This window comes from Asterias amurensis, chromosome 17, assembly GCF_032118995.1.
Source record: "Asterias amurensis chromosome 17, ASM3211899v1".
Lineage (NCBI taxonomy): Eukaryota > Metazoa > Echinodermata > Asteroidea > Forcipulatida > Asteriidae > Asterias > Asterias amurensis.
This window is the reverse complement of record NC_092664.1, coordinates 12,189,487-12,215,080: the sequence shown is the minus strand read 5'-3', so window position 1 is coordinate 12,215,080 and position 25,594 is coordinate 12,189,487. Positions and strand designations below refer to the sequence as shown.

At 37.8% G+C, this 25,594-nt stretch overlaps 1 protein-coding gene and 1 pseudogene across 3 annotated transcripts in view; one reads left to right on the top strand and one right to left on the bottom strand.

Moving 5' to 3' along the window:
• The window catches only part of LOC139949984 (uncharacterized), a 34,020-nt pseudogene extending 23,041 nt beyond the window's left edge, over positions 1-10,979 (bottom strand).
• A 3,789-nt stretch (positions 10,980-14,768) lies between these two features.
• The window catches only part of LOC139949982 (mucin-5B-like), a 173,162-nt gene continuing 162,336 nt past the window's right edge, over positions 14,769-25,594 (top strand). For all 3 annotated transcript variants that reach the window (XR_011787603.1, XR_011787602.1, XM_071948595.1), the window contains exons 1-3: positions 14,769-15,004; positions 19,059-19,102; positions 21,826-21,951. Coding sequence is in view for 1 of the 3 variants with exons in the window: in XM_071948595.1 (XP_071804696.1) it covers positions 14,919-15,004; positions 19,059-19,102; positions 21,826-21,951 (256 nt within the window). In the remaining 2 variants the exon portion in view is untranslated. The remainder of the gene's footprint in view (positions 15,005-19,058; positions 19,103-21,825; positions 21,952-25,594) is intronic.

Sequence of the window (25,594 nt, the reverse complement as noted above, 5' to 3'; positions counted from 1 at the left end):
TAACAAAATCAACGCTAGCTTAATGCCAAAATAACTGTTAATTAAACAAGTTGTTGTAAGAAGTCATCTTACCTGGGACTATATCTTCCTCTTTGTCTCCTGCAAATTAAAGCATTCAATAATAATCAAAAACAGTTGCAGTAAAGTCCTGCATACTTCTCACTACAAAAATATTCCCCAACATCGAAACATAACATCATGCAGAAATGTTTCGAATCAGTCAACCTTTATCAACACCGTTAAGTCTCAAGAGATGTTTGAAGTTGTTTCAGTGTGTTGATCAAGGTAAATTATACCTTAAAGGTGCGAGCACATTGGGTGAATCTCTTTTAGGGGAGTGTTGGATTAGATCAAAGCTAAGTATTCGAGTACCTTTGCTCTCCCAATATTTCTTTCCCTTATACATCACGGTAAATCGGCCCCTCGCTATCTGTCAGAATTAATTTCAATTTATGTTTCTCATATTCGTACTAGAAGTTGTGTTGGTGTCAAACTTATTTTTTCCTTAGTTGGCCCAAAGCCTAGCAAATCTTATGGGGATCGGGCTTTTTCTACCCTTTGGAATAATAATAAATACCCATTCATTTGAGGATTATCACCAACTTTGTCAATGTTAGTTGTTGTCGTTCTTATTGTACAATGTAATTTTGCTGTATTTTGCTTACTCTTTTTAGCTTAATGTTTATAACATGTAACCTACTGTACAGCTTTTTGAGATTTTTTATGTAAGACGCTATATTAAAAAAATAAATTATTATTATTATTATTATTTTGACCCGTTTTGTTGTGTACACAAAACCGAATCAGAGCGTCGCTCTGTCAAAACACCCGGATCTCGTTGGCTAATTGTTCTTGGTTTCATCATGGAGGAAGCATGTAGATTCCCCCACACAATTACACATCGTGTAGACATTCCCATGCTCTGAAAACTTAAGGAAATTACTATTGCCCTAACACTGTAAGTTACACTTTGTGGACGCATGTAAGTCCATACAGTGTTTCAAGTCCATACACTATGTGGATTTCTTGTGTTCTCAGTTCCACTATTTGGTGTTAAAACACACCTCAAATATGGAGTCCAGACACACGTCTTTCATAAATATGATAATATTTGGGGGTAGCCAGGTTTGCTCAGTAGTTTCTCTCCCTACCTTTCACCTATGTGGACCCTGGTTCGATACCCGGACCGGAGCCTTGCATGTGGATTGGGGTTTCAGTCCCCACATGTCTAAGTGGGTTTTCCCTAGAGGGTTTTCCTCACACGTCTAAGATTGAAACGTCTTCATTGCCATCCTAACAAAAGTTTAGTTTGATGAAATCTGAATAAGGAAGCATTGCCGACTGTATACTTAATATACGGGTTTACTTTGTATATTGTACACGTTGGTCATGCGGATAAAATCAGTTATAAATAGCTCTCACCACTGACATTTTAATTCACAAGCTCAGGTTTCAACTTATTCAAAAATTCACCTGACCTTTTCCCCAGGTATACTCTCCACTCCACTCGGCATCGCCTGTGTCAAATTGCATTAAAGGCACTGAACACTATGGGTAATTACTCGGAATGATTGTTAGCATAGCAACTTACTTGGTAATGGGTGGGGGAGGGGCAGTTGATAGTATAAAACATTGTGATAAACGGCTCCCACTGAATTGTTTTTGAGAAGAGGTGATAATTTTTACACTCAAATATTAAAAGACTTAAGGCCTGAAGCCTTGTAAGGCATCTGAAAGCACACATGTATGCAGCAAGGGTGTTTTTCTCTCTCATTATTTCCTTGCAACATCGATGACCAACACATTGAGTAAAACTTTTCGCAGCTTTGTTTTTCCAGCATATGTTGGGATACCACAAGTGATGAAGCTGGGTTTTTGACAATTTCCAAATATGTCCAGTACCTTGAACGTACAGTTACCGGACTAGTCCAGGGCATTAGGTTACGTATTATACATGCGTAACATAGTCTGGTTCCGGTCACCACTTAACAAACCTGCCATGGGCGATGCATGGCAGCTTATTAACCGTGTCTTTCATGAACTGTGTAAAGAGCATGGCTCTTGACAGTTACATATTTTGCGTAGTTTTGTTTTGCTATGTATATATTATCTCAAGATACGTTGAGGCATATACATGTACCTACAATATGCTAATGATACCTGTAAGGTATGCATTTATGCATATCTATGAGCGACTCGACACTTGAGTGGCAGCCCTTATACTACAGTGCGACTCTTACGCATAGATATGGCCAACGGCTAATGAATTGTATTATGTCTTTTTACAGTCAATAAAGGCACTGGACACCTGAGAATTTTCAAAGACCAGTATTCTCACCTGTTGTATCCCCAACAAATGCATGGGGGATGTTTGAAGGGAAACCCTTTTTGATGAATTTGTACCAATCTATGTGTCTTTAAAGGTTCTGAAAGACCAGTATTCTCACTTGGTGCGTCCCAACACATACACAAATCTTTGAAAACTGGAAAAAACACACTTGTTGTACAAATGTGTGTGCTTTCGGGATGAAATTAAATGCTTCAGCTGAAGTATTTTAACTCTTAATTGAGAAACTGTTTCTGTAAAACAACGTTACTTCAGAGGGAGCCGTTTATCACAATGTTTTATATAATACTCTCAATATTGCTCGTTACCAAGTAAGTGTTTACGCTAACAATATTCTGACTAATTACTATTTGCGTCCAATGTATTTAAAGATGCTATGCCGGAGTTTTGGCCCCAAACATTAAAACTATTTTTTTTAGTGAATGGTATTTAAAGGAGTATCACCCGCTCTAACGAAAACGGAAGTTTAACTTTTACTTTTAATGGTCAGGAACCATGACAAAATATTAAATAGTTTCTTATAAAACACATAAGAATTGGTCACGTGATATATCGTCTGGATCCCGACAAAAACTAATTTTGAGCACTTTATTTCACTGACTAATAATTGCCGGACTTTTTCGAGCAATGGCTCAAATGAAAGCTTGTAACTTTCTCGACCCCCATCAAAATACATATTGAATTTTAAATCAAAATTGTTGGGTCAAATCGGCCAAACATCTGACAGAGCATCTTTAATCTATGAGCTTACCTGTGAGAATAACGGCCAATGCTACAGCTACGCCCACTACGGCCAAGAGTAGAAGACTGACGAGTACGAATGGTTTCATCCTGTGGTGTGTCCTCCTGTCACTTCGTACGTCAGAAAACCCATCAAAAGATGGATTCTCCATCATCATGGTCACCTAGGGAAACAAGGTCAAAGGGCATTAAGCAAGCTCGTTTAAGACGTAACATGGGCACTATGTCAGTCAATCTAATCTTGCTCCCAAAAAAAATCACAACACATTTCTTAGGTGGGATTCGAACCCACGACCTTTGCAATTCTAGAGCAACTACTTGTCAACATAGACCGACGAAATTGCCCGTAGCTAAAGTTCCAACCCTCGAAATCAAATTCGTGGAAAATTTGTTATTTCTCGAAAACTACGTCACTTCAGAGGGAGCCGTTTCTCACAATGTTTTATACCATCAACCCTCCCCATTACTCGTTACCAAGTAAGGTTTTATGCTGATAATTATTTTGAGTAATTATCAACAGTGTCCACTGCCTTTAAGCTTGTTTAAAACAAACAAAAAACAAGGGGCGATTAACTATGCTAACCATTTTGATTAAAGGTTCTGGACAATGGTTACTCAAATATCGTTATCAACAAAACTTACTTGGTAAAAGAGCGATGGAGAGCTGTTGATGGAAAAACATAATTATTATGAGAGACGGCCCCTCAGAAGTAACGTATAGGTTTTGAGAAAGAGTTAATTTCTCCCTCACTCTTCGAATAATAAAATACTTCAGGCCTGAAGCCGTTTCATTATGCTTTTGTGCAACAAAGGTGTTTTCTCGTTCATTAGTCTCTTGCAACGTCAAGACCGATTGAGTCCACATTTCGCAGATTTGTTGTTTATGCATCTTATGTTGGGATACACTAAATGAGAAAACTGGTCTTTGATAAATACCAAAGGTGTCAATGCCTTTAAAACTAGCCTTTAGAAATATGCTTTAAAAACAACAACATCAGTATCAGTTTCCAGGGCACTGAACTCAATACCTCGAGCGTTTTTTGATTCTCTTTGAGAATTTACTGATGGAAGATCGGAGCTTATAAGTCTCAGACAGAATTGTTGTTCACATAATCAAATCCCGTGTTTGTTCGTATTTTTCTCGTCTGATCAGGAAACTCGTTCTAAAAGTATCTGCAACATTGTGGCTGGGATAATAGTTGCTTCTCAGAATTGAGAAATAAATTGTGTGTTTGACGTCATGTGATTAGGGGTTTTAAGTGACTGTCTGACTTAGTGTTTGGCTTCAAGGTGTTTACGCAAAATAGTTGAGACGATAAATAACAAGTGATTCCACAGTGCATTTTTGATCACGGTGTAGTCAAGCATATACCGGTACAGCACAAACCAAAATGTAGCACAAACCTTAAAGCCATTGGACACTTTCGGTAAACAGTATTGTCCAAGTCCCACACTTCGTGTATCACAACTTATATATAAAATAACAATCCTGTGAAAATTTAGGCTCAATCGGTCATCGGAGTCGGGAGAAAGTAACGGAAAACCCCACTCTTGTTTCCGCACGTTTCGCCGTGTCATGACATGTGTTTAAAATAAACCCGTAATTCTCGCGTGCGAGAATTGATATTGTTTTAATTGTAAAGCATTTCATGGACTAATAGAGGAGAAGTCTTTCACCATTACCTTCTGTAAACCCTGTAAATTATTTGTAAATCTGTGAACTTTTTTTTGCTGTACCGAAAGTGTATAAAGGCTTTAATCTCTCTGAGTTTTAGACTGAAATTCAGTCAAATTAACTGAAACAAGTGGTGACAACCTCGAATGATTTGTCCCTAGTTACAATTGATTGGAGAGAATATCGGTCTACACTTTTGAGAAAGTAACCCGAAAGTGTTGTCTGAACCAAAAATTAGACTAAATCTTAATGTACCACCAACTAAGAGGCAGCTTGCAGCAAAAAATATTATGTAGCACGAACGTATATTTAGCTCCAAGTTGTACGTTGTCTGAACCATAGCCCAAACCCATGATAAACAAATGTTTAAAGGGAAGGTACACGTTTGGTAATTGTCAAAGACCAGTCTTCTCACTTGGTGTATCCCATCATAAGCATAAAATAACAAGCCTGTGAAAATTTTGGCTCAGTTGGTCATCGAAGTTGCGCGAATATGATGAAAAAAAAAACCTTGTTGGACAAATTTGTGTGCTTAGATAGGAATAAAATATTTCTAGCATAGAAGTTTTTTTTGTTTTTTTAGTGAGAAATTACCTCTTTCCCAAAAACTACAATTATTGAAGTATTATACTTCAGAGGGAGTCGTTTCCCACAATGTTTTATACTATCAACGGCTCCCCAATTCTCGTAAACCGAGTCAGTTTTTAAGTTATATTTGTGTTGAGTAATTACCAAACGTGTACTTTCCCTTTAAACGTAAATAAATGTATATCACAAACTGCTTCAAATTCTTTTAAAGATTTTCCGAAATACTTTGTCCTCGTATATATGAGTAACATAGTTTATGTTGATCTAGTTTGCACGTCTCTTTTTCATACAGAAACAATAAATAAACAAATCAGGACACGCCAAATGTTATTATTAGAAAGAGTTGTTGTTGGATAGCAGATGTGTAAACAGTTTTTGCAAATTAAGAATTTGCATTCAGTCTGAACTGAAAAGATTTGTTATATCTTATTGTGTTCTCCTTCTTCAACAATCATACCATGCAATAATTTAAAGAACAACTTGTCAAATTCAACGACTACTGTTTAAAAAAGCTATATCAATTATATAAGCGCGATGTGTATACCAATCGTACGTGCATTATTTTGTGGAATAGTTAAGAACATGGTTTAAACGCTGGATGCCTCGCAATGCAGAATTTAACGAGGCTTCTCAGAGTAATAAATCTTAAAATCAATAAAACCCCATTGATATATGCCCCAATGACCTTGACAATATTAATATGATTAATGTAGTGTATTATTAGCCCTCAAGCGTCGATGTGCAGCAAACCATATCAGCTTGTAATGTCAGAGGGGTGTAATTGGAAACTATAAAGAGAGACCGACAGAAGTAAATAGCTAGATTACATATCTTAATTTAATCGTCTTCGCTGGCGTGTACTTCTTTCTCATGGTGCTGTTGGTTGATCAACAACTTAATTTATCACGGTGTATGCCCTGTTGGGTGGTGATCAAAACAACTTAATTACTATTTTGGAAGGTTTGCGGTAACACTAATGTAATGATATATCACTAATGAGTTGGGGTGGTTCTGAAACAAAAAAAAACGTTGGTTTCAACTCGACGTTTCGATCAGTATGCTCCGATCGTCTTCTGGAGGAAGCAACTTTGCAACGTAATAACTCGTGATCGTTTATTTAAAATGACAATTTGAGTTCAAAGGGTTGAGCTGTGTTCAACTTTTGCAAAACACTCGCAGCGAAAACAATCCTGTCAGTAAAGAGCTTGGTCACGAATGGCATTTACCACGACCCTGACATGATATTCAGATTTGGCGGGTACGAACTTAGGTGAAAATATGTTACAGCGCAAATGCATTTATTTAATTTTTACTGATTTGTCTATATATGTTAAATAATATCTTACTTGTGTTTGTATGGTTTCTGTTGTAAAGCGCCTTGAGTTTTGTTTAAATACATATAAATACTTCGTTAGCACTACTAATAGGATGCATTTTTCAAAGTCGAAACTTCAGCCCAACAAGGACCAAACTTATGGACTAGATGTGTAGGTAAGCATTTGACAAAATAAATAATGATTATACCTCTGCTTAAAATTCTGAATCCGAGCCTGCAGCCATTCACGTGTTTAGCCCACAGCTACATGTGTACTTTTTAAAGGTGAACCTCTCTAAACCGTGTAAAGCAGAGGACCGGAAATCGACCACGGTCCTACATGGTCGAACTCACGAATTTCCTCATGCAGCGTAAACTGTTCTCAGAAAATAATTCGGGAGACTCTTTCGCCTGGGGCTTAGCTCCACAGAGTTCCTTTAAGGGGAGATATTTGCTTAAGACTTTTTGTTTGGTCTCTTAGACTGGCCGGATCATTCTGGTAAGCAAAATTGTGTTGTGCTGAGGTACTTGTAATTTAGTGCTTCAGTGGCAAATTGGGCCCTCACAGGGCTGCCTAAGCGGAAATGTTTGTGTGTAGGGAAAACAAGCAGAAAACCTGTCTCATAGACTGTCTGGCTCATTCTCCTAAGCACTTGTTGTGCTTCAGTAACTCATTGTAATTGGGCCCTCGCCTGGTGCCCCTTGGCTTAGCTCCACAGAGCTGCTTAAACGGAAAGATTTGCTAAAAAAAATAAGCAGAAAACCAGTCTGAAACCGGCTCATTCTGGTAAGCAAAATTGCGTTTAGCTAAACTGCTTTTCGTGCTTCAGCAGCTTAATTAAATTTGGATCTTTGCCTCAATTTCCCTGTGTGCTGATGATAGCCTCACAAAGCCCGCCACCACAATTTAGTTTATTTGTATTTTTTTCATTTTTCATAAATCATAATTCCTTCCAATATTCATTCGCCTGTAATAATGTGAAACTCATTGAGCCTGCTAACAACCGCAGGTGTCCATAATAATGTAGAACGGCGCTGTAAGGGTCTGTGGGTCACCCGGGCTGACAAACCTGCTTCACACCCATCGGGCAATACGGCGCGCGCGCGAGGGGGGCAGACACGCGTGGGTGAGCTCGGTACAATTTCTTTCCGCTCGGGTGACCTCGAGGTATGTAATATAATTTGATGCTTTTATTCGGGCCACAAGAAATGTGATATCGACAGTTTAAAACAAAACAAAATAACTGAACACGAATTTTGAGGCTTCACGATCTAAAGGTATAAGTATATTAAAAGCCGAGAGCCCCATACAAAACAATATTTAATATGTTTTCTATATTTTGAAATTGTTAAACATTACTACTACTAATAATTTTATAACCACACTAATGTAGCGCCCTCATCATGTTGACAAGCTCTTGGGCGCTGAACATCGCATAAAGTTATGGAGAAATTATTACTCTATTGCAATTTTTTTTTTTTTTTGGGGGGGGGTGTTGTGGAGGTTATTGTTTTGTCCTTTTTTTTCTGGGTGTAGGGGCGATTGCTAAAATGTGTTATGGTGTTTGAGTTGGATTTAACCGTTTTTTATTTTGTGTTTTTTGTATGTTTACTCTGTTATGGTTTTACTTTGTGGCCTATGGGAATGAGATTCGTATTTCCCTAATCACGTGAAAGGGAACGGACTTGAGCTGTGTTGAGAGAGTTGCCACACCTGGGCCCAATTTCATAGAGCTGCTAAGTACAACAACTTGCTTAGCATGAATGTTTGCCTTTGATAAAAACAGGATTACCAACCATGTGATTTTCAGGATAAGCAAACGACAGCTGAATATACCATGCAGTAGCAAGCAATATGCAACAAATACAAATTTGGTTGGTAATCCTGTTTTCATCAATGAAGAAATTTCATGTTAAGCAAATTTTTGTGCTTAGCAGCTCTGTGAAGCTGGGCCCGGTTGGCTCAGATTATTTTCTTGCATTTATGCGGACCTCGGTTTGAGTCCTACCTTGGACCGATGCCTTGCATGTGGATATGTTTTCAGTTACTTGCATGGGTTGTCTTAAACCGTGTGTGCAAAAGCGTTCGTTCTGTGTGCTTTTCGAGGTAATTCTCACTTAAATAAAAAAATTAATAAAAATAAAATAAAAAAAAGTTAAAGCTTTGGGTAGGTTTCTGATAGCACACGAATTATTTCAACTTCGATGACCAATTGAGTCAAAATGTTCACAGATTTGGTATTGTATGCATGTGTTGTGATAAACTAGGTGCTAATACTGGTCTTTGATAATTACAAACTACTGTGTCCAGAAGTGGATTTCACAAAGGTAGTCCTAACTTAGGACTAGTCCTAGGCAATGCTAAGAGATAGGACCAGTCCTAAGTTAGGACTTCCTTTGTGAAATCCTCCCCAGTGCCTGTAATATCCAGCTAGCTCGGTACTGTGGGGTGCTGTGTGCAACCAATGTATAACGCAACCCACTTTGCGAAAGCAAACAATTAAAACAGAACTTCACCGGTAGTTTCATTAACGCACATTGCGTTCTCTAATTAATCAATCGATATCAAACCAATTACGAATCGTATTTGTAATTATAAACAGGTAGTGTTATGTAATACAACCTGTTGTACTCAATTGCTTTCATTTATTTATGTATTATTTATTTATTTATATATTTATCTATTCATTCTAGTTTTACAACTGCACGAACTATATACGTAAAAGGGCAATGACGAGGTGTTTGTAGTATAAAACATCGTGGGAAACGGCTCCATCTGAAGTAACGTAGTTTTTGAGAAAGTGGTACCTTCTCACTTAAATATTAAAGGACTTGCCAATCTGAAAGCACAAAAATGCGTCCAACAAGGGTGTTTTTTCTTCCATCATTTTCTCGCAAATTCGATGACCGATTGAGCCCAATTTTTCACAGGCTTGGTATTTTATGTTTATGATGGGATACACCAAGTGAGAAGACTGGTCTTAGACAATTACCAAACGTGTACAATGCCTTAATACTCAGTTTCGGTTATACAATTGTTTTCTCAGTGCTTAGCAGTTTCGTATAGGCCTACAGGCTGTATGCAATACTCAGTTTCAGTTATACAATTGTTTTCTCAGTGCTTAGCAGTTTCGTATAGGCCTACAGGCTGTATGCAATACTCAGTTTCAGTTATACAATTGTTTTCTCAGTGCTTAGCAGTTTCGTATAGGCCTACAGGCTGTATGCAATAAGCCTGTCATTGTCAACAAGGACCAGTCTTCTCACTTGGTGTATCTCAACATATTTTTTGCATAAAATAACAAACCTGTGAAATTTTGACCTCAATTTGTCGTCGAAGTTACGAGAGAATAATGGAAGAAAAAACATCCTAGTCGCACAAGTTGTGAGGTTTCAGATGCTTGGATTCAATACCTCAGGTGAGGTCTCGAAATCAAATCAAATATTTTAGTGCAAAAATACTTCTTTCTCAACAACTACGTTATTTCAGAGGGAGTCGTTTCTCACCATGTTTCATATAGGCCTACTATTAACAGCTCTCCATTGCTCATTGTCAAGTAAGTTTTTATACTTACAATTATTTTGAGTAGTCACCAATAGTGTCAACTGCCTTAAACAAAACGTGTTTCCTATTTTTTTGTTTTCCCACCTATGAAATTGAGCCCCGGTGTGCAGTGATTCTGGTGTGCGCATTTTGCGTGAGAACCCGCTGTGCTCCCTGCCTCAATTCCATTCAAAAAATATAAACGATATACAAAGAAATATTACTCAATTCTGAACCAAATATTTCAATGATTTTACCTGCTTGTAGTCCCCTGAACTCATCTTGTATGTATCCTTCTACAACAACAGTGACAACTGCAGTTTCTTATAAGGTATTTCATTCACTGAATGGTTCTGTGAACAAATTAAGGTTTCTTTGAAGTGAAGAGCATCACAGTGCCAGTGCAAGCGTCTGATTTGCAGTTCTATACATCATGCTACAGTGCTATAGGATAAACCTAGTACATCAATCCTGGGAATTCAGTATCCACAGTGAAGGTCTTCTGATATCGTGGTGAAACCCATGATGATGTAGTGTGTGCTGAAGCTCTCGCATCCCTTACGGCCAGCTGTCAACACCGACGGATCCATTAAACATGTGCATTTGGTGTTCGTTCCTTCGTGTACATGTACAGTTATGCCTGCCTCCACGATTGCTCATACGATGTGTATGTGTACATTGCATCTCTATAAATGTATGAGCATCTCTATGGTATGAGGAATTCGTGCACAGCCCGAGATGGCGCAGCTGCAGCCCCACAATGCTACAACCAGTCTGCTTCAGAGTTAGAGCAACGACCTCTATTGTCAAAGAAATCGATCGGCAAAATGAGAGGCACGTATAGACTCTGCCTTCAGTCGGGTTTTAATGATGGGGTACGTTGCGCTGTGGACTGTGCACGGGAGAAGACTATACGTGGTATTATTATCCGTCTAGAATGAACAGCATGTATGGGGGCGCCCTTTTTATGCTTCGTCCGCTTTCCATCAGAGGCAATATTATTCAGATTCAGGAGCCGTGGTTATTGTTTCTTTTAAGGCAATGGACACTATAAGTAATTACTAAAAAATAGTTGGTGGCATAAACTATAGCTTTGTAACATAAGGAGCAATGTAGACTGAAGTTTTCCCAATAAAAAAAAAAACGTTGTGAGAACTGGCTCCCTCTGAACGAATGTAGTTATTGACAAAAATGAAAATTCTCAATCAAACCAATAAAGACTTCAGGCAGGGCCAAAGCCTTATGGCGTCAGAAAGCACACAAATATTGTGCAACATAAGGTGCTGTTTTCTTTCAATATGGTTTTGCGAACTTTGATGACCAATTGAGTCCACACTCCCACAGATTTGTTATCGAATGTTGGGATACACCAAATGAGAATACTGGGCCCAGTTTCATGGCAGTGCTTACCGCCGAATTCTGCGCTTACGATCACGATTCCAAGCTTGACTTGCAAGCGCCGAATTCTTCTACGCTAGCATTGTAAGCGTAGACTGCCAAGTAACGTGGAGTACGCACGCGCAAAATCCAAAATTCCCCGCTAACCCGTGAAAAAAGCTTGCCGTTAGCACAGAATCACAGAATCGTAATCACTGTGAATGAAGATGTATATTATACTTAACCGGTAGGAGTTTATAAAGCTGCGACAGTCGTCAAGTTCTTGAGAAGAGGTGAATTCCAGCGGTGTTTTCAGGAGAGTCGCGTAATTACGTTGTATGCGTACATGCTATTTCGTCTCGTGCGACGCATATTGTTTTCGTGACATTATTTTTCTCATCTCTTAAAAAAAAAATGAGTACCCAATCAAGAAATATTTAAAGACAATGTTCCAACCATCATTATATTTCAAAATCGTTTAAACTTAGTGTAAGCCTGTGGACCTGGTGTTTTGTGTCGTACAATCTTGAAGGTATCACAAAGGAAATTATATATCTATATCTTTTTACTGTATTAAAAACGCAATCATTGAAACATGTGTGTCAGGAGATTCTCTGCCACACCGCGTTATTACAGAGAATTGTGCACATTTTCTTCTTAAAGCGCCCTCTTCGCCAAAGATCTGCTAAATAAAACCACTGGATGTACTTTCTGGCATGACTGGAAACGTTTCCATGGTTTCCTTTGTCAATCTTTGATGGGTAATTTTGCCCCCCCCCCCCCCCAAAAAAAAATAAATAAATGAAACAATTTAGGTTGTCAACAACAGCTTCACGGTGCCTGAAGATTTCATCGTTGGTTTATTCTGTTGCAAATGCCAAGTTATCAACAAATAAATTAGCAAAGATGTCAAGTCAAACGTTGACGATTCCAACAAGAAAGTTACAATACGCGGCATGGCCGGAAACGTTTCCATGGTTTTCTTTGTTAATCCGTAACGAGCCATTTTGCTGGGGAGAAGAAGTAGTTCATGCATTACGTTGGTGACAGCCGTAATCACGGACAGCGATAATTTTTCTGAAGGCCTACTTTGCGTTGTAATTTTATTGTAAAATATTATAATTTCGGAAAATTTATTTGTCCTAAAATCATAGACTTCAGCACCCTCCTTTGGTTCATGTAAAACTGATTTATGTCTAAAATATATTTAATTTGCATCGGGGATTTAAAGCCATTATTGGCGGTTAATGTTTAAAGTCACCTGGAAATAGATTTTTTTTTTCTCTTTCATTCAAACATAAGAGTATAATATGCTTACAAAAAATAAAACGAACGGTAGCACGAAGCTGAATAATGTGGCATTACAAGGTTGACATTTTGATAAAAATTGCAGAAATAAACTACATCAAATTGCACCACCACGGGGTACATAGGAACATTATAAAAGAAGACGACAATGAATATAAATATATACATGTATTAGATAAACCACTAAAAGGCATTAAAAATGCACGTTTAAACGTAGCCCGAACGTCTGACGTCACACTTTGAGGCTCGTGAATAACGCAAGATACCAGTCTATAAACCCGGATGTTGTCGGTTGTGCCTTTGGCTTCGCAATTATTTCATACGAAGATTCGCAGCCCGTATACAGTGAATTCAATACGCTACGATGTACCAAATACGATATTGAATACGCTGCATCACCTCGGGCCAAACATGACACAGATATGGAGAGTTTACGTTACTATGAAGTTTGTACTGCTACAAGATATTTTTCTGCCTAAAAATTCCCTCTGAAAATAAAATCATATTCGGATTTTAATAAAATGTTTCGTGGAAAAAAAACTGAATAAAATCATGGTGAAAATGTTGTGTAATTGTTTACTCTTTTCTCTGACTTAATACACAAAGTATTTTACGCCAATTTTTCTCAGATATGTTATTACATGTTTTGTATAATAATGGTTGATTACACATCATGTTTTTTCAGCTGCACCAATCAAGACCTATACCTTTTATTGTTGTTTGTTTACTTAGTTGAAATTCAGTGTGCAATGGCATGTAAAAGATGTTCCATACAATAGAAATTAGGCTGTTCACACCCTCGCTTTGGTCTGTACCAGCCTCGCTTTCGCCTCAGTGATTTCCATGGTAGCTACACCGCCAATGATGATGCTGAGTTAATATTTACAACTTCTCTTGTTATCTCATGGTTGTCTAATCCCCCCACATAAAATCAGACGAGATCTGATACCACAAGTGTACATAGCGGATCTGACATTTACCTATGGTTTGCCCAGTGACACGGTTACTATGGATAGAGTCAATGGCACGTTGACAGGCAAAGTAAAGTTGGCTGGTTAGAAAATAAAATGCAATGGATTTTTTAAATTTATTTTTGTATAAGTTTACAATTACTTCTAGATATAATTTCAGATTTCGACTTGATTTATTGATCACAAAGGCATACATTTAACACTTCATGACATTGAAAGTTCACAAGTCTTTAGTATTCTCACTTGGTGTATCTCAACGTATGCATCAAATAAACAAACCTGTAGGAATTTCGACTCAATTAATTGTCGAAGTTATTGCTTTGAGATGCCTTGAATTCAGCTGCGTTATCTTTTTCAATTAACTTTTTTTTAAGTATAAAGTACGTCTTTCTCAAAAACTATGTGTAAGAAGAAGTTGTTTCTCGCAATGTTTTATGCTGAAAATAGTTAATGGCCTGACGTTTCGACCCTAGCAGAGTCTTTCTCGAAGGCTAAATTACCAATGTTTTATGCTATAACAGCTGTCCATCGTTGCCAAGTTAGTGCTAAAAACTATCAATAGGGTTCAGTGTCTTTAAAGTGAATAACTGGATATTCACATTGCTGTCATGGTATAATGCGTTGTAATTACATAAAGCAATATTTACAGGGATTATGTCAATAAAAAGGCGCCGTAAGTTAACTTAGGAAAACTTAAGTGGTCCTCAAATCTGTGTAAATTACACCCCGTATATCATACCGAACTAACCCAGTTAGAGGTGCGGCCTGCTGAAAAGATCTAAGCAAACGAACCCCTATTTTCGTAGTTAACTTTAGACCTTTGCCCTCTGTGTTTTATAGAATAGTCCCACCAAGCACCCTGCCGGACCCTGCATGCAGTACATTTTTTAGGAAGGGCCTTATCTGTTACCGAAACCTTAAGCTGATATTGAGATGCCAAGGGGGCAAGTCATTCGGGCTTAGGCGTCCATAGTGTGTGGTGTGCTCATCTTCCGTCGAAAGCGTGGTTTGCCAAAAGACCGGGAGCTTGTCAATTTCACCGCGTTTACACGATGGCTTTGGCCGGGGGATGCCGGCTTATACACGGCCTCTTGTTCTTGTGGACCACGATGTCTTTTATCTCCGTAACGGATGGATGGTAGGTTTCTTTAATTAACTCGTTAAATTTTTGTATTGGACTTAAACCACGATTAGCTTGACTATGTTACCGCTACTAAGTTAGTTTATTTATAAACGCTGAGTGACTGAGACCTACATAAGCGTTTATCACATCTATTCGGTTTTCCACGATGTATTTCGTAAGTTCTTTATCCAGCAGTAAACTGGAATTCAGAATAAAGTTTAGTGGGTATTGTTTGGAATATATAAATTTACTAGAGGCCATCATCACCTGGAAATAGATTTTTGTTCCCCTTCAAACATTAGAGTATAATGTTCCAGAACAATAAAATAATTTTTTGAGTAATTGTTTTTGACGATTTATATGTTTAACAAATTAATTAAAATTGTGTGGGGATGACTCCGCCTACCCCTTTTGTGACGTCAATCGAGGAAGACTTTGCCTCGATCGAACATCGAACACACGTACGTGCAAGTACATTCAAGTCCTGGACGTGAGTTTGTACGTTTGAAGAAAAAAAAATTCTTGCTTTTTTCCGGCAATGTCAACCAGGTGTATTGCTGCTGGATGCAGCAAAACAACTAAAGATGGTGTCAGTTTGCCAAGTTGTCCGGTCCGACGTCTTTTCCAGCGCTGTGCGGCAAACACTTCGAGCCGTCGTGCTTCGAGAATCCGGAATACACTGTACATTTTGACATGAAGAGAAAAGTTCTTTCCTTAAACATGACGCCATCCCAATAATTTGTCCAGCTAGTGGGGATGTCGAAGAAAGTACCTGAAAGACGTAACGAACCTAAAGGAGCATTTGCCTAACGTGAAAAAAATCAGGTATTGTTTCAACTTTGAGGGCATGTTTTTAGCTTGCGCCAAGCGTCACTATGCTGTGTTGGCACTGCATGCGATTCATCGCGCCTCGATTGACGTCACGAAAAGCGCCCTCCCGGGTCGGGCTTTTTCCCAATTTGTAAATAATATGGAAACTAATTTATGTAAACCTTAGTTAGTTGTTTATTCATATTCCACTCATCAAAACACATATTTTAGTGACAAAAGCTTTATTTTGACAAAATACCACTTCCAGGTGACTTTAAATCATCACCTAACAAAGACATTTTAAGTAATGCTGCTTTTCGTTTTACTTTCCTCTGCTGTTTTCTTTAATTTCTTTTTGATAAATTATCAAATAATGTTCAAGATGAGATAAAATAAAACTGTTCAAAACTAAGAGACCAAACTGACTCGTTTTAGAGCCAACACTCTTATTGATTTTATTACATGGCTACATCCGCAAGTTTACTATTGCTTATAGTTTATTTTTGTGCTTCACACCATGCAAAGCTTCATACTTGTATACTTAAATATTTGTTAGTGATGACGTCCCCCTATGATTTTGTCAAATCTTAATCTTGCACATCATCTGAACATCATCGGCCTGTCACACATATAGGTCTCGTGGTGACCTCCCCCCCCCCCCCCCCCCCCATTATAGCAAATCATCGGGTTAAATGTTTCCTTATGTCGGTCGTCACTGAGACTATTCCAAAGGTCTGCCCAAGCGATATGGGTATTAGTGCAGATTCAAAGACCAAGTTTTATGATGACATTCCCAGAAAGCTCCATACTCATTTCAGTAGTTATTAATTTCTCATAAACTACAGCACCTCAGCAACTAATATTTTCAGGGAAGCTATCTACTATCAGTATCTCCACACTGTGTAAATTTAGTGTAAAGCTGTGGACATTGTGTTTTTTTTTGTCCTACAAAAAGTACATAGACCCTTTAGTAAGTTGTTGAATAAGCAGTTCCGATCATTTTGATTTGGGGCTATTAAAGTAGGCCTTTAATTTTTCCACCATGTTTTAGCCCTTTCTGGTCCTTATAAAGTGATTGCAATTTGTCTGATTAAATCTGTCGTAGTGATATTTTTTTCTTCTATTTTCTTTACAATTGTTTTCTTCTTGCAATTTCACATTAGTTTTTAACGCCATTCTTAATTCCTACACTCTTTCAATACACAGTCTCATTGGTGAATTAATGCAACCTATCGATTGACATTATGATTATTATACATTCCTTTATTAAGTTTTTAATTATTATGAGAAAACAAAAAACAATAAGTATATAATAATAACTCAGCTCAACCTCGACAAGGAACATTTTTCCCCATGAAAATATCCCTGCAAAAGTAGACTATAACCAACGGTAGGCCTATCTCAAAACCCAGATCTTCAAAGTGACACTTCAAGTGACGAACACTCAAGTTATACCCATCAATACCTACAGTACAATCTGCACATCATACACCCGATGAACCAATCACAATTTACTCAAGTGACATTCCTCAAAGTTATACCCACATATACCCACTTTTCAGATGAATCCTGCACCCCTTCCACCCTGTGAACCTTTGATATTTACCCAGTGCAATACCCGTGGGAGGATCATAAGTGCTCTGTCAATACCCCACTTACTTGGGTGACAATAACCCTTTTGTTGGTTGTTGGTAATAAATACATACCTTCATACCTTTCTTGTTAAATATTGCTTTATTATTGTTCCATACAACACGCACTTTGCATACAACACGTCCTCCATGCGGTATTTTGTTAAAGGCACCCGATACCTTTGGTAATTGTTAAACACCCGTCTTCTCACTTGGTGTATATATCTCAACATATGCATAAAATAAGAAATCTGTGAAAATGTGAACTCAATTAGTCGTCTGTGCGGCACCATGAGGCTACATTAAGGTACATGTTTGGGGCTACATTTATCCGGGCTACATTTAGGGCTCGGGCTACATTATGGTGCCGCACAGTCGTCTCAGTTGCCATAGAACAATGTAAGAACAAACGCCATCATCGCACAAGTTGTGTGCTTTCAGATGACGAATTCAAGACCCCAGGCTGAGCTCTCGAATTCAATTAGTATACTTAAGTGAGAAATTACTTCTTTCTCAAAAACTACGTTACTTCAAGGGAGCTGTTTCTCACAACGTTTTATACTACCAATAGCTCTCTTTTGCTCTTTACAAAGTATTGTTATGTTAACAAATAATACATTTTGAGTAATTACCAATAGTTTCCAGGCTCTTTAAGCGCAGCATTCAATAAGATATAATCAGTAACAGTAATATATCAATGAATACTTTGACATATTCAAATTGTATATGACTGAGACTGATTTACATTCACGGCTATGTTATCACTTTACAATATATAGTTGATCAATCGTTGTCAGGATATCTGATGGGTGGCATTCTTCTTCAAACATACCATGCTCTAAAGGGTGTGCCCAGCATACACTGGAAGTTGGAAACAACAATGTGCACATTTATGCACATAACATGGTGGTAAAGATGATTATAATGTCCTTGTTATGTTTGCCTCGGTCGCTATATGTTTTTTTTTTTAGCAGAGAGTTACACACTGTTTAATAGCTTTGATCGTGAGAACAAAACAGGACTGATTAAAGCGAAACATCCCCGCTATTTTGTGTGACTTCGACGGCATATTAATTTCATTAACAAAACACATTTATATATATAGCGCAAAATGCTCTCAGGCTCTTTACAACAAGAAAGCTATAACATTAAGACACTGGACACCTTTGTTAATTGTTAAATAGACCAGTCTTCTCTAAATCAAATTCACTTTAGTGGAACATTACTTCTTTCTCAAAAACTACGTTACTTCAGAGGGAGTGCCTTCAAAGCACCAACATGTTAAATCGTGAAAAAGTATACTCTTTAACGCAATGTTAGAGGACATAAAGTACGGACACTGCATCTAATGTGGCTATTAAGAAAAAATAATCCCTTTCAGTTTTTTATTCTTTGCATTATATTCAGAAAACAACACTGCATTTAATGTTGCTATTAAGAAAAACAGCACCAAAATAAGCCCTTTCTGTTTTTTATTCTTTGCATTGTATTCGGAAAACAAAATAATATACTATTGTCCCACTCATATCTAAGTTTGTTAGCAACTCTTAACCTCATTTTGTTCTTCTGCCTACTAAATTTGTGAATAAAACTGATTTTTTTTCCCCCTTTTTTTTTCTTTTTTTCAGGACTCATTGGCACTATCCGAGGTACACGGAATCTTTTAATGAAGGTAAAATAACTTGTTTTTCCCCGTTACGTTAAACATTTCAAACAATATATAAAAAATATTACCCCAATACACCATCACCCTCAAATCTTAACCCCACCCCAACCCCCAATTGGTTATTGTTGTTTTTTAATGTTACAATTATAATTATATTATACACAAATAAACATTATTAATTTTTAATATTATTAATTTGCCCGACCAATATTTTCAGCAACAATTTATTATGTTCTGTACAAGAATCAACATTTGATGAATTTGTCCTATATTCCACTCGAACTTGAGCTTACTTTAGCTATTAATGCATTCGCTTAGGTAGGGAGAGAAAGAAACAAAAGTCATGTATTAAATGATGTTGCTCAATGCTCAGTAATCCTGGTGCCCAGACGGGAAATTTTAATCCGTTTTTAGTGTTTGCTATCAAGAGATAAATACATGTAATTCCGGATTAGCGCTTGTTGATATTACGCAAGGCGATCCGGGTAAATGGTGTTCACCCCAGACCTCTGCCTCGCCCCCTCTATAGAAGGATGGCATAATTATGACGTCATTGAAAGCCATTTTTGATGAAACGTGCATGCGTGCAAGGCTATCGTTAGCTGAAAGTTGTCGAATTGTTAAGAGCACCGAATTGAAACTCTGGTGTTTCTGTTTAGCAGAGTGTGGGTTCGAATCCCCAGCCGTGACACTTTTGTTATTAAGCAAGACACTGAACCATTGCTTCGTCCTTCGGATGGGACGTAAAGCCGTTGGTCCCGTGTGTTGTGTAACGCACTTTAAACAAAAACCAGTGTACTTTTCGAAAAGAGAAGGGTTTGCCCGCTCTTCTAGCTGTCATGCTTCTGAACGCCCCGCCTTTGCACCTTGTAAATTACGACATTAGGTGTTATGTGTGTTTGGTTTTCGCAGTTTGTTACTGACATAATAATATGTAGGACCTGTAGCCGGGTTCGGGTGAGGTAACTTTACCAACAAAGCTAGATGACAAACTGATAACATTTGAACCTTAGACCTCAATGTTTTAGTTATTCATGTCCTCTACCAACAAAGCCGCTTTGTAAATTACTTGCTTTCTAACCCAGGACTTCTGGTGGGTCTACGTGAAACTGCTCTCTGTCAACAAAGACAGACGGCAAATCAATTACATTCGAACCATAAGACTTCCGGTTTTACGTACCGCTACTTTACCAATTAATTTAGTTATAATCTGTACCTGTAAACTTACGAAACATCTTCCTTTTTTTTTAATCCGTTTGATATTGACTGCAAATAAAATCACATCGATTACTTGACAACCCGGTATCGCGAGCCATCTACTGCCATCAATCTTAAAAGTTATCTACCGACGACATACCTGGACCATGCGCCTTAAAAATGGCGATAACCATGACGTATTTTCCGGGTTTTTTTGACGTCACAGACAGAAGTTCTTGACGTATCTTCGTTCTTATCGGCTGGTTTTATGGCAAACATGGTATGCGAATATAAATAAAGGAAAGATTGGGTTTTTTTTATGACCAAGATCAAAATAATCAATGAACCAAGGCTAAACTATTTTTACACATACTTAGAGGTTTATTAGATCGTCAGAATACACAATCCATGCACATTTTTGAGAGTCCCTCACCCCCGAAAAAAAAGGGAAAAAAACACAATAACAATCCCCCATTACTCATTCCTGGAAAAATTAAAAATTTACAGGCATAATAGTTTAGCAGGGCTGTCATTATCAGAAACTATTACTTGAATATAAATTTATAAACTAGGTCACATAACAAAAAGCGATTGACATTTCAAAAGCAATGTGCCATTCGCTACTTTTGTTCAAAAAGTTGAACAAAACACTGTCTGAAGGCCAGAATGACAAGGGTTTAAAAGTGAACCAACTGCATTTTTGCACAACATTTTCAAGACAATGGTGCTCGCTGATGCATGACCCTGGAATGTAACCAAATAAATCATTGGAAAGCACAAGGTTTCAGCTTTAAGATGATGCCATACTTTCTGCTGGTAAACATAATAGTCTGGCCATAAAAACCCTTTAAAGTAAGATTACCTTTTTTTGAGACACCCTGTAGTATAGGCGACTCCCCATTTAGATTGTTTCCCCCACACAAAGAAGTGAAACAAAAGCACGGGGTACGTTGAGAAGGATGTCACTTTGTGAAATATCAAATTGCTCTTAAATCGGTTTCACAAACTAAAATTAAATCTTTCTTACAAGTCCGTCCTGAAACAAGTTATCAAGTTGAAAGCATGTCCACTGTAAGAAGACTGTTGAAAACACCCCGAATCATTGCAGAAAATGTGGGTTTTGTTTAGTGTTCAAATTTAGACGCTTCTTTTTCGATTAGTTTTGAAGAGTATCGGTTCGTTGCGTCGCGACGCGTCAGGGACGATTGATATTCACCATAGATCATTAGTTAAGGTTCACAAAATTAATCAGTATAATAATTATGCATTTTATATAGCGCGTATCACTGTTAGGTCTCTATGCGCATAAACATGATAAATATCTTTAAAAGAGGAACAAGAATGACATTAACATTGTGGTTTAACCCCACGTTAAAATTGATCAGATAGATTCAACCTGGTGGACATTTTGTGAGAACCACAAGAAGTATTTGTGATACTTTGTATTTTGCTGACAGAAAATGTTCATTCTTGGAACGTAGATTTCTAGCCGGTTGATAATCCTGAGTTCATCATTTCAATCTTTGTTTTAGCTGAAGACATGAAGAGGGATGTAATCCAACCAGTGTATAGAAGGAGCGCCCACCTTGGAGGAGAGAATGACGATCATCATCATCGATATAGGAGAGACACTCTCCCCATCAGCTACAGAAGCTTGGGTAAGTCACTCTTTCTTATACTCAAACATTATAGAATCACTACCTGCAGAAACGAAGTTTAGAAGCTTGGGTATGTTAGTCCAGGAGAACAGAACCCGAACCGTGACATTGAGTACAACTTACATTTTTTTTGCGGAAATGAGTCCATCACGGTGTCCCTTTTAAGAAATTGATGCATGCCCAGCAGGGTTGAGTTTTTTTTTTTTTTTTTTTTTTTTTTACTTTATAAAAATTATTTCCCACAGTTTGAATGGAAACGCTCATCAAAATTTTGATAACGACATAGCTCAATGTAACTTCTTTTTTTCTCGACAATGTTTACTCTCAGGTGTGTACTAACCAGAATTTTGTTATTGTATGTAGACATTTCAGACGTGCAACAAATCTATAATACATAAGCAAGAATCCCACCCGCAGAAACGAAGACAAAAATAATTGTGCTCCTCCGTTACCTTCTCTTGTTTCTTCTTCATTTTTCTTTTATATTAAAGGAACACGTTGCCTTGGGTCGGACGAGTTGGTCTATGAAAAGCGTTTGTACCGTTTGTTATAAAATGTATATGGTTGGAAAGATGTTTTAAAAGTAGAAAATAATGATCCACACAAGTATCACTCAAAATTGCACGGTTTTCCTTTTACGTCGCGAACTAACACGGTCGGCCATTTATGGGAGTCAACAATTTGACTCCATGGCCGACCGTGTTAGTCGACAAGGTAAAAAGAAAACCACGAAATTTCGAGGCATATTTTGTGTAGATCATTGTATTCTACTTTTACAACATCTTTCTACCCGTATGCATTTTATAACAAACGGTTACAGATCGCTTTTCAAAGACCAACTCGACCGATCCAAGGCAACGTGTTCCTTTAAGAAAATAATAAGGAGCCGTTGCACAAACTGCTTACAAAACGAAACGTAAGCTTATTGTGATAGGAATTATGTTTAAAATTGTATTGCCCTCCGCGTCAAACATAAATTAAGGGTTGGGTTAGCACATTTGAACAGAGCAATTGGTTAAAAACAATAAAATAATTAAGTACACACATGGTGTTAATATATTTTTTTTTTAAACGGTCAGAGTCGTCGAAACGTTATTGGGCCACATTTATTTTTGTAATCATATTCTTTTTCTTCCAATCCAAGATAATTTCGTGATTTGTTTTCGGATTTCTCAATTTAAGACAATAATTGCACTGGCCACCATCGTTGGTGAAAAATTAATAGAAACGTGCACGCGTGTGACGCGCTGTGCACAACTCCCAGCCAATTATATCTCTTCGTTTACCTCACCATTTGGGGTGACCGTTTCGGGATGGGGGGGGGGGGGGCATTTTGACGTCTCACAGACTCCCTTATGGGTATCGTCATGGTTTCTAGTGCAACACTTAAGTGTTCTGTATTTGGGTAGGCCAACTGCATTTCTGGCAGTTCTACACGGACAATGCTTTTCCCAATCGTCTGCAAGTTGGTAAACGAACTTTGACGTCATCATCACTAAGGTCTATTGTTGAACGAGATGGAAAAAAAACCGAGCCATGTCGTTGCTATAGTGAACATAAAAAACGACCACGAATGACGTCACATGTTGAGTTTTTGTTAACTGTCCGGAACTTTGGTCGAGAAAAGGGACACTTTAATTCGTAATTCATGCTAACCTGCGGGTACAACAGTTATTTTAACAATTCTCTTCTTTGTTGGGGGAGTATTGACTTTTAAAAGAGCCGGTTTGGTCTCACCGTTTCCATAAAGTGTACTCTACTCTTCTTCATGAAAAAAAATCCGAAAGCTCTTTAGACGTCCAAGTTTTTCCGATAGCAAGTTTAAAAAGCTGTAACACTAAATAACTCTTGGCAAGGTGGGTCGGTAAGAGAGTATAGGCCATATAGTCCTGTGAGATGATTCGGTTAAAGTTGAGCTGTGGTTGACTGGAACCTGTGTTTGTCAATTCTTGGTTGCAACTGCCTGTTATTTATTGTCATCGATAGACACTTGAAATAATGCGTGGGTGCAATATCATGCAGAGCACGCGTGATTGAAGCTTAGGCATGCAAGTTGGCCAATAATGATTTTATTGCCCCACTTATCTTCGAAGTTGCGCTTGTCAGCTATTAGGTCTATAGGGTCTGCTGTAAATGTTTTATGATGTTTTTATTTTGTGCTATCTTTTCTTGATAACTCATTTTTAGATCTATGCTAATGGGTGATTTGACGTAACGGATCTCATATTATTTGTAGTCAAAACGTCACACGCGCGTCTGGTATAGAGCTACTGTACTATCAAGGTTTTCCACAAGTTGACGTCACCGGTTGCATTGCTAACTCGCTGCAAATACCTTCGGAGTCTTTTTTTAGCCCCTTCCCATCATACGAGAGCAAATTTAGCAAGGGTTCCTTGCTAATACTTCGTGTGTGAAAAGGACAAGAAATGTTTTCTGCTATACAAGTTCTCTTGTAAAATCTTCTTAAACATTACAACCATGCTAAAATTAAGCAAGGGACCAGTTAGTTGGTGTCGTGTGAATCGCACTTTAGAACCGTTCAAAGTACGTTTTTTCAAAACTATATACATGTAGCTTATTATTTTATGGTGCAACCATGGATGAAATTTCTTCCTCCATGGTGCAACTTACCGGGCTTCATCTGGTTGGGAGCCGAAAGTTGGTGTGGCTGTTAGGCTAAGCTGCGGAAGTAAACAATGATTTGGAATTTCATTTTTCCGGCGGAAAACTAGCCTTTATTCAAGGCACATGCGGCGATGGCTTTGGCAGGTACATCAGGTCCAAAATCATGAAAGCTGTTGGGATGGGAAAAGTGTGCGCCTTTCAAACTTATGTAGCGCCCTCAAGTGGTTTATTCATCATGGTATAGTATCCTTTCTCGATGTGCACAGTCTTGGTACACATTGAAGAATGTAAACAAGAACCTATCTATAATGTTAAAAGTTGTGAAAAGTATGGCAATCTCGTTGAAATCATGATTAGAAATGCTGTCAGAGAGTTACTCTGTAACTTGTAAGTTGATTCAGAAACAGGAAACATCCTAACAATAACATTACAATTAGTTGCGATAAGTATAACATGTAACAAATTAAAACGTACATGTAATTAACCCTCCTGCCGACGGCGTAGCTGGCGATCGCATTACCATGATTACCTAACAACAACAATAATAATATAATAACATGACACTGACAGTGACTACTTTTGTGTCACTGTCAGTCTCACTCTCTCATGTGTGTGTGTAATAATTGTGTGGCCAAGGCTAGCTGAATCTACTTCTAGAAACGAGTATAATAATAAGGCTTCCCCCGCGAGCCTCATAGTTAACAATAGGGAACTAATATTTAAATTTTGGGCCTCCTTAACGCTATACGTTCTTATAATTCGGCGTGGATAGGTGAAAGTTTTACGACCATTGGCATGGGCATGGCGTTTAAACCTAGCCATCAATCAATAACTAATTTACTAGTCTAAAGTTTCCATTGCGTATTATTAGTATTACTACACAACCAAAACTTTCCACATACACTTAATATACATTCATAATGCTGGTATTGTCTTTTTTGTTGAGTTAAATTAAAAAAACATCTTCATAAAATGCAATTGTCTGCTTGGTACTCACTCACTGTTGTTTTTCTGTCGC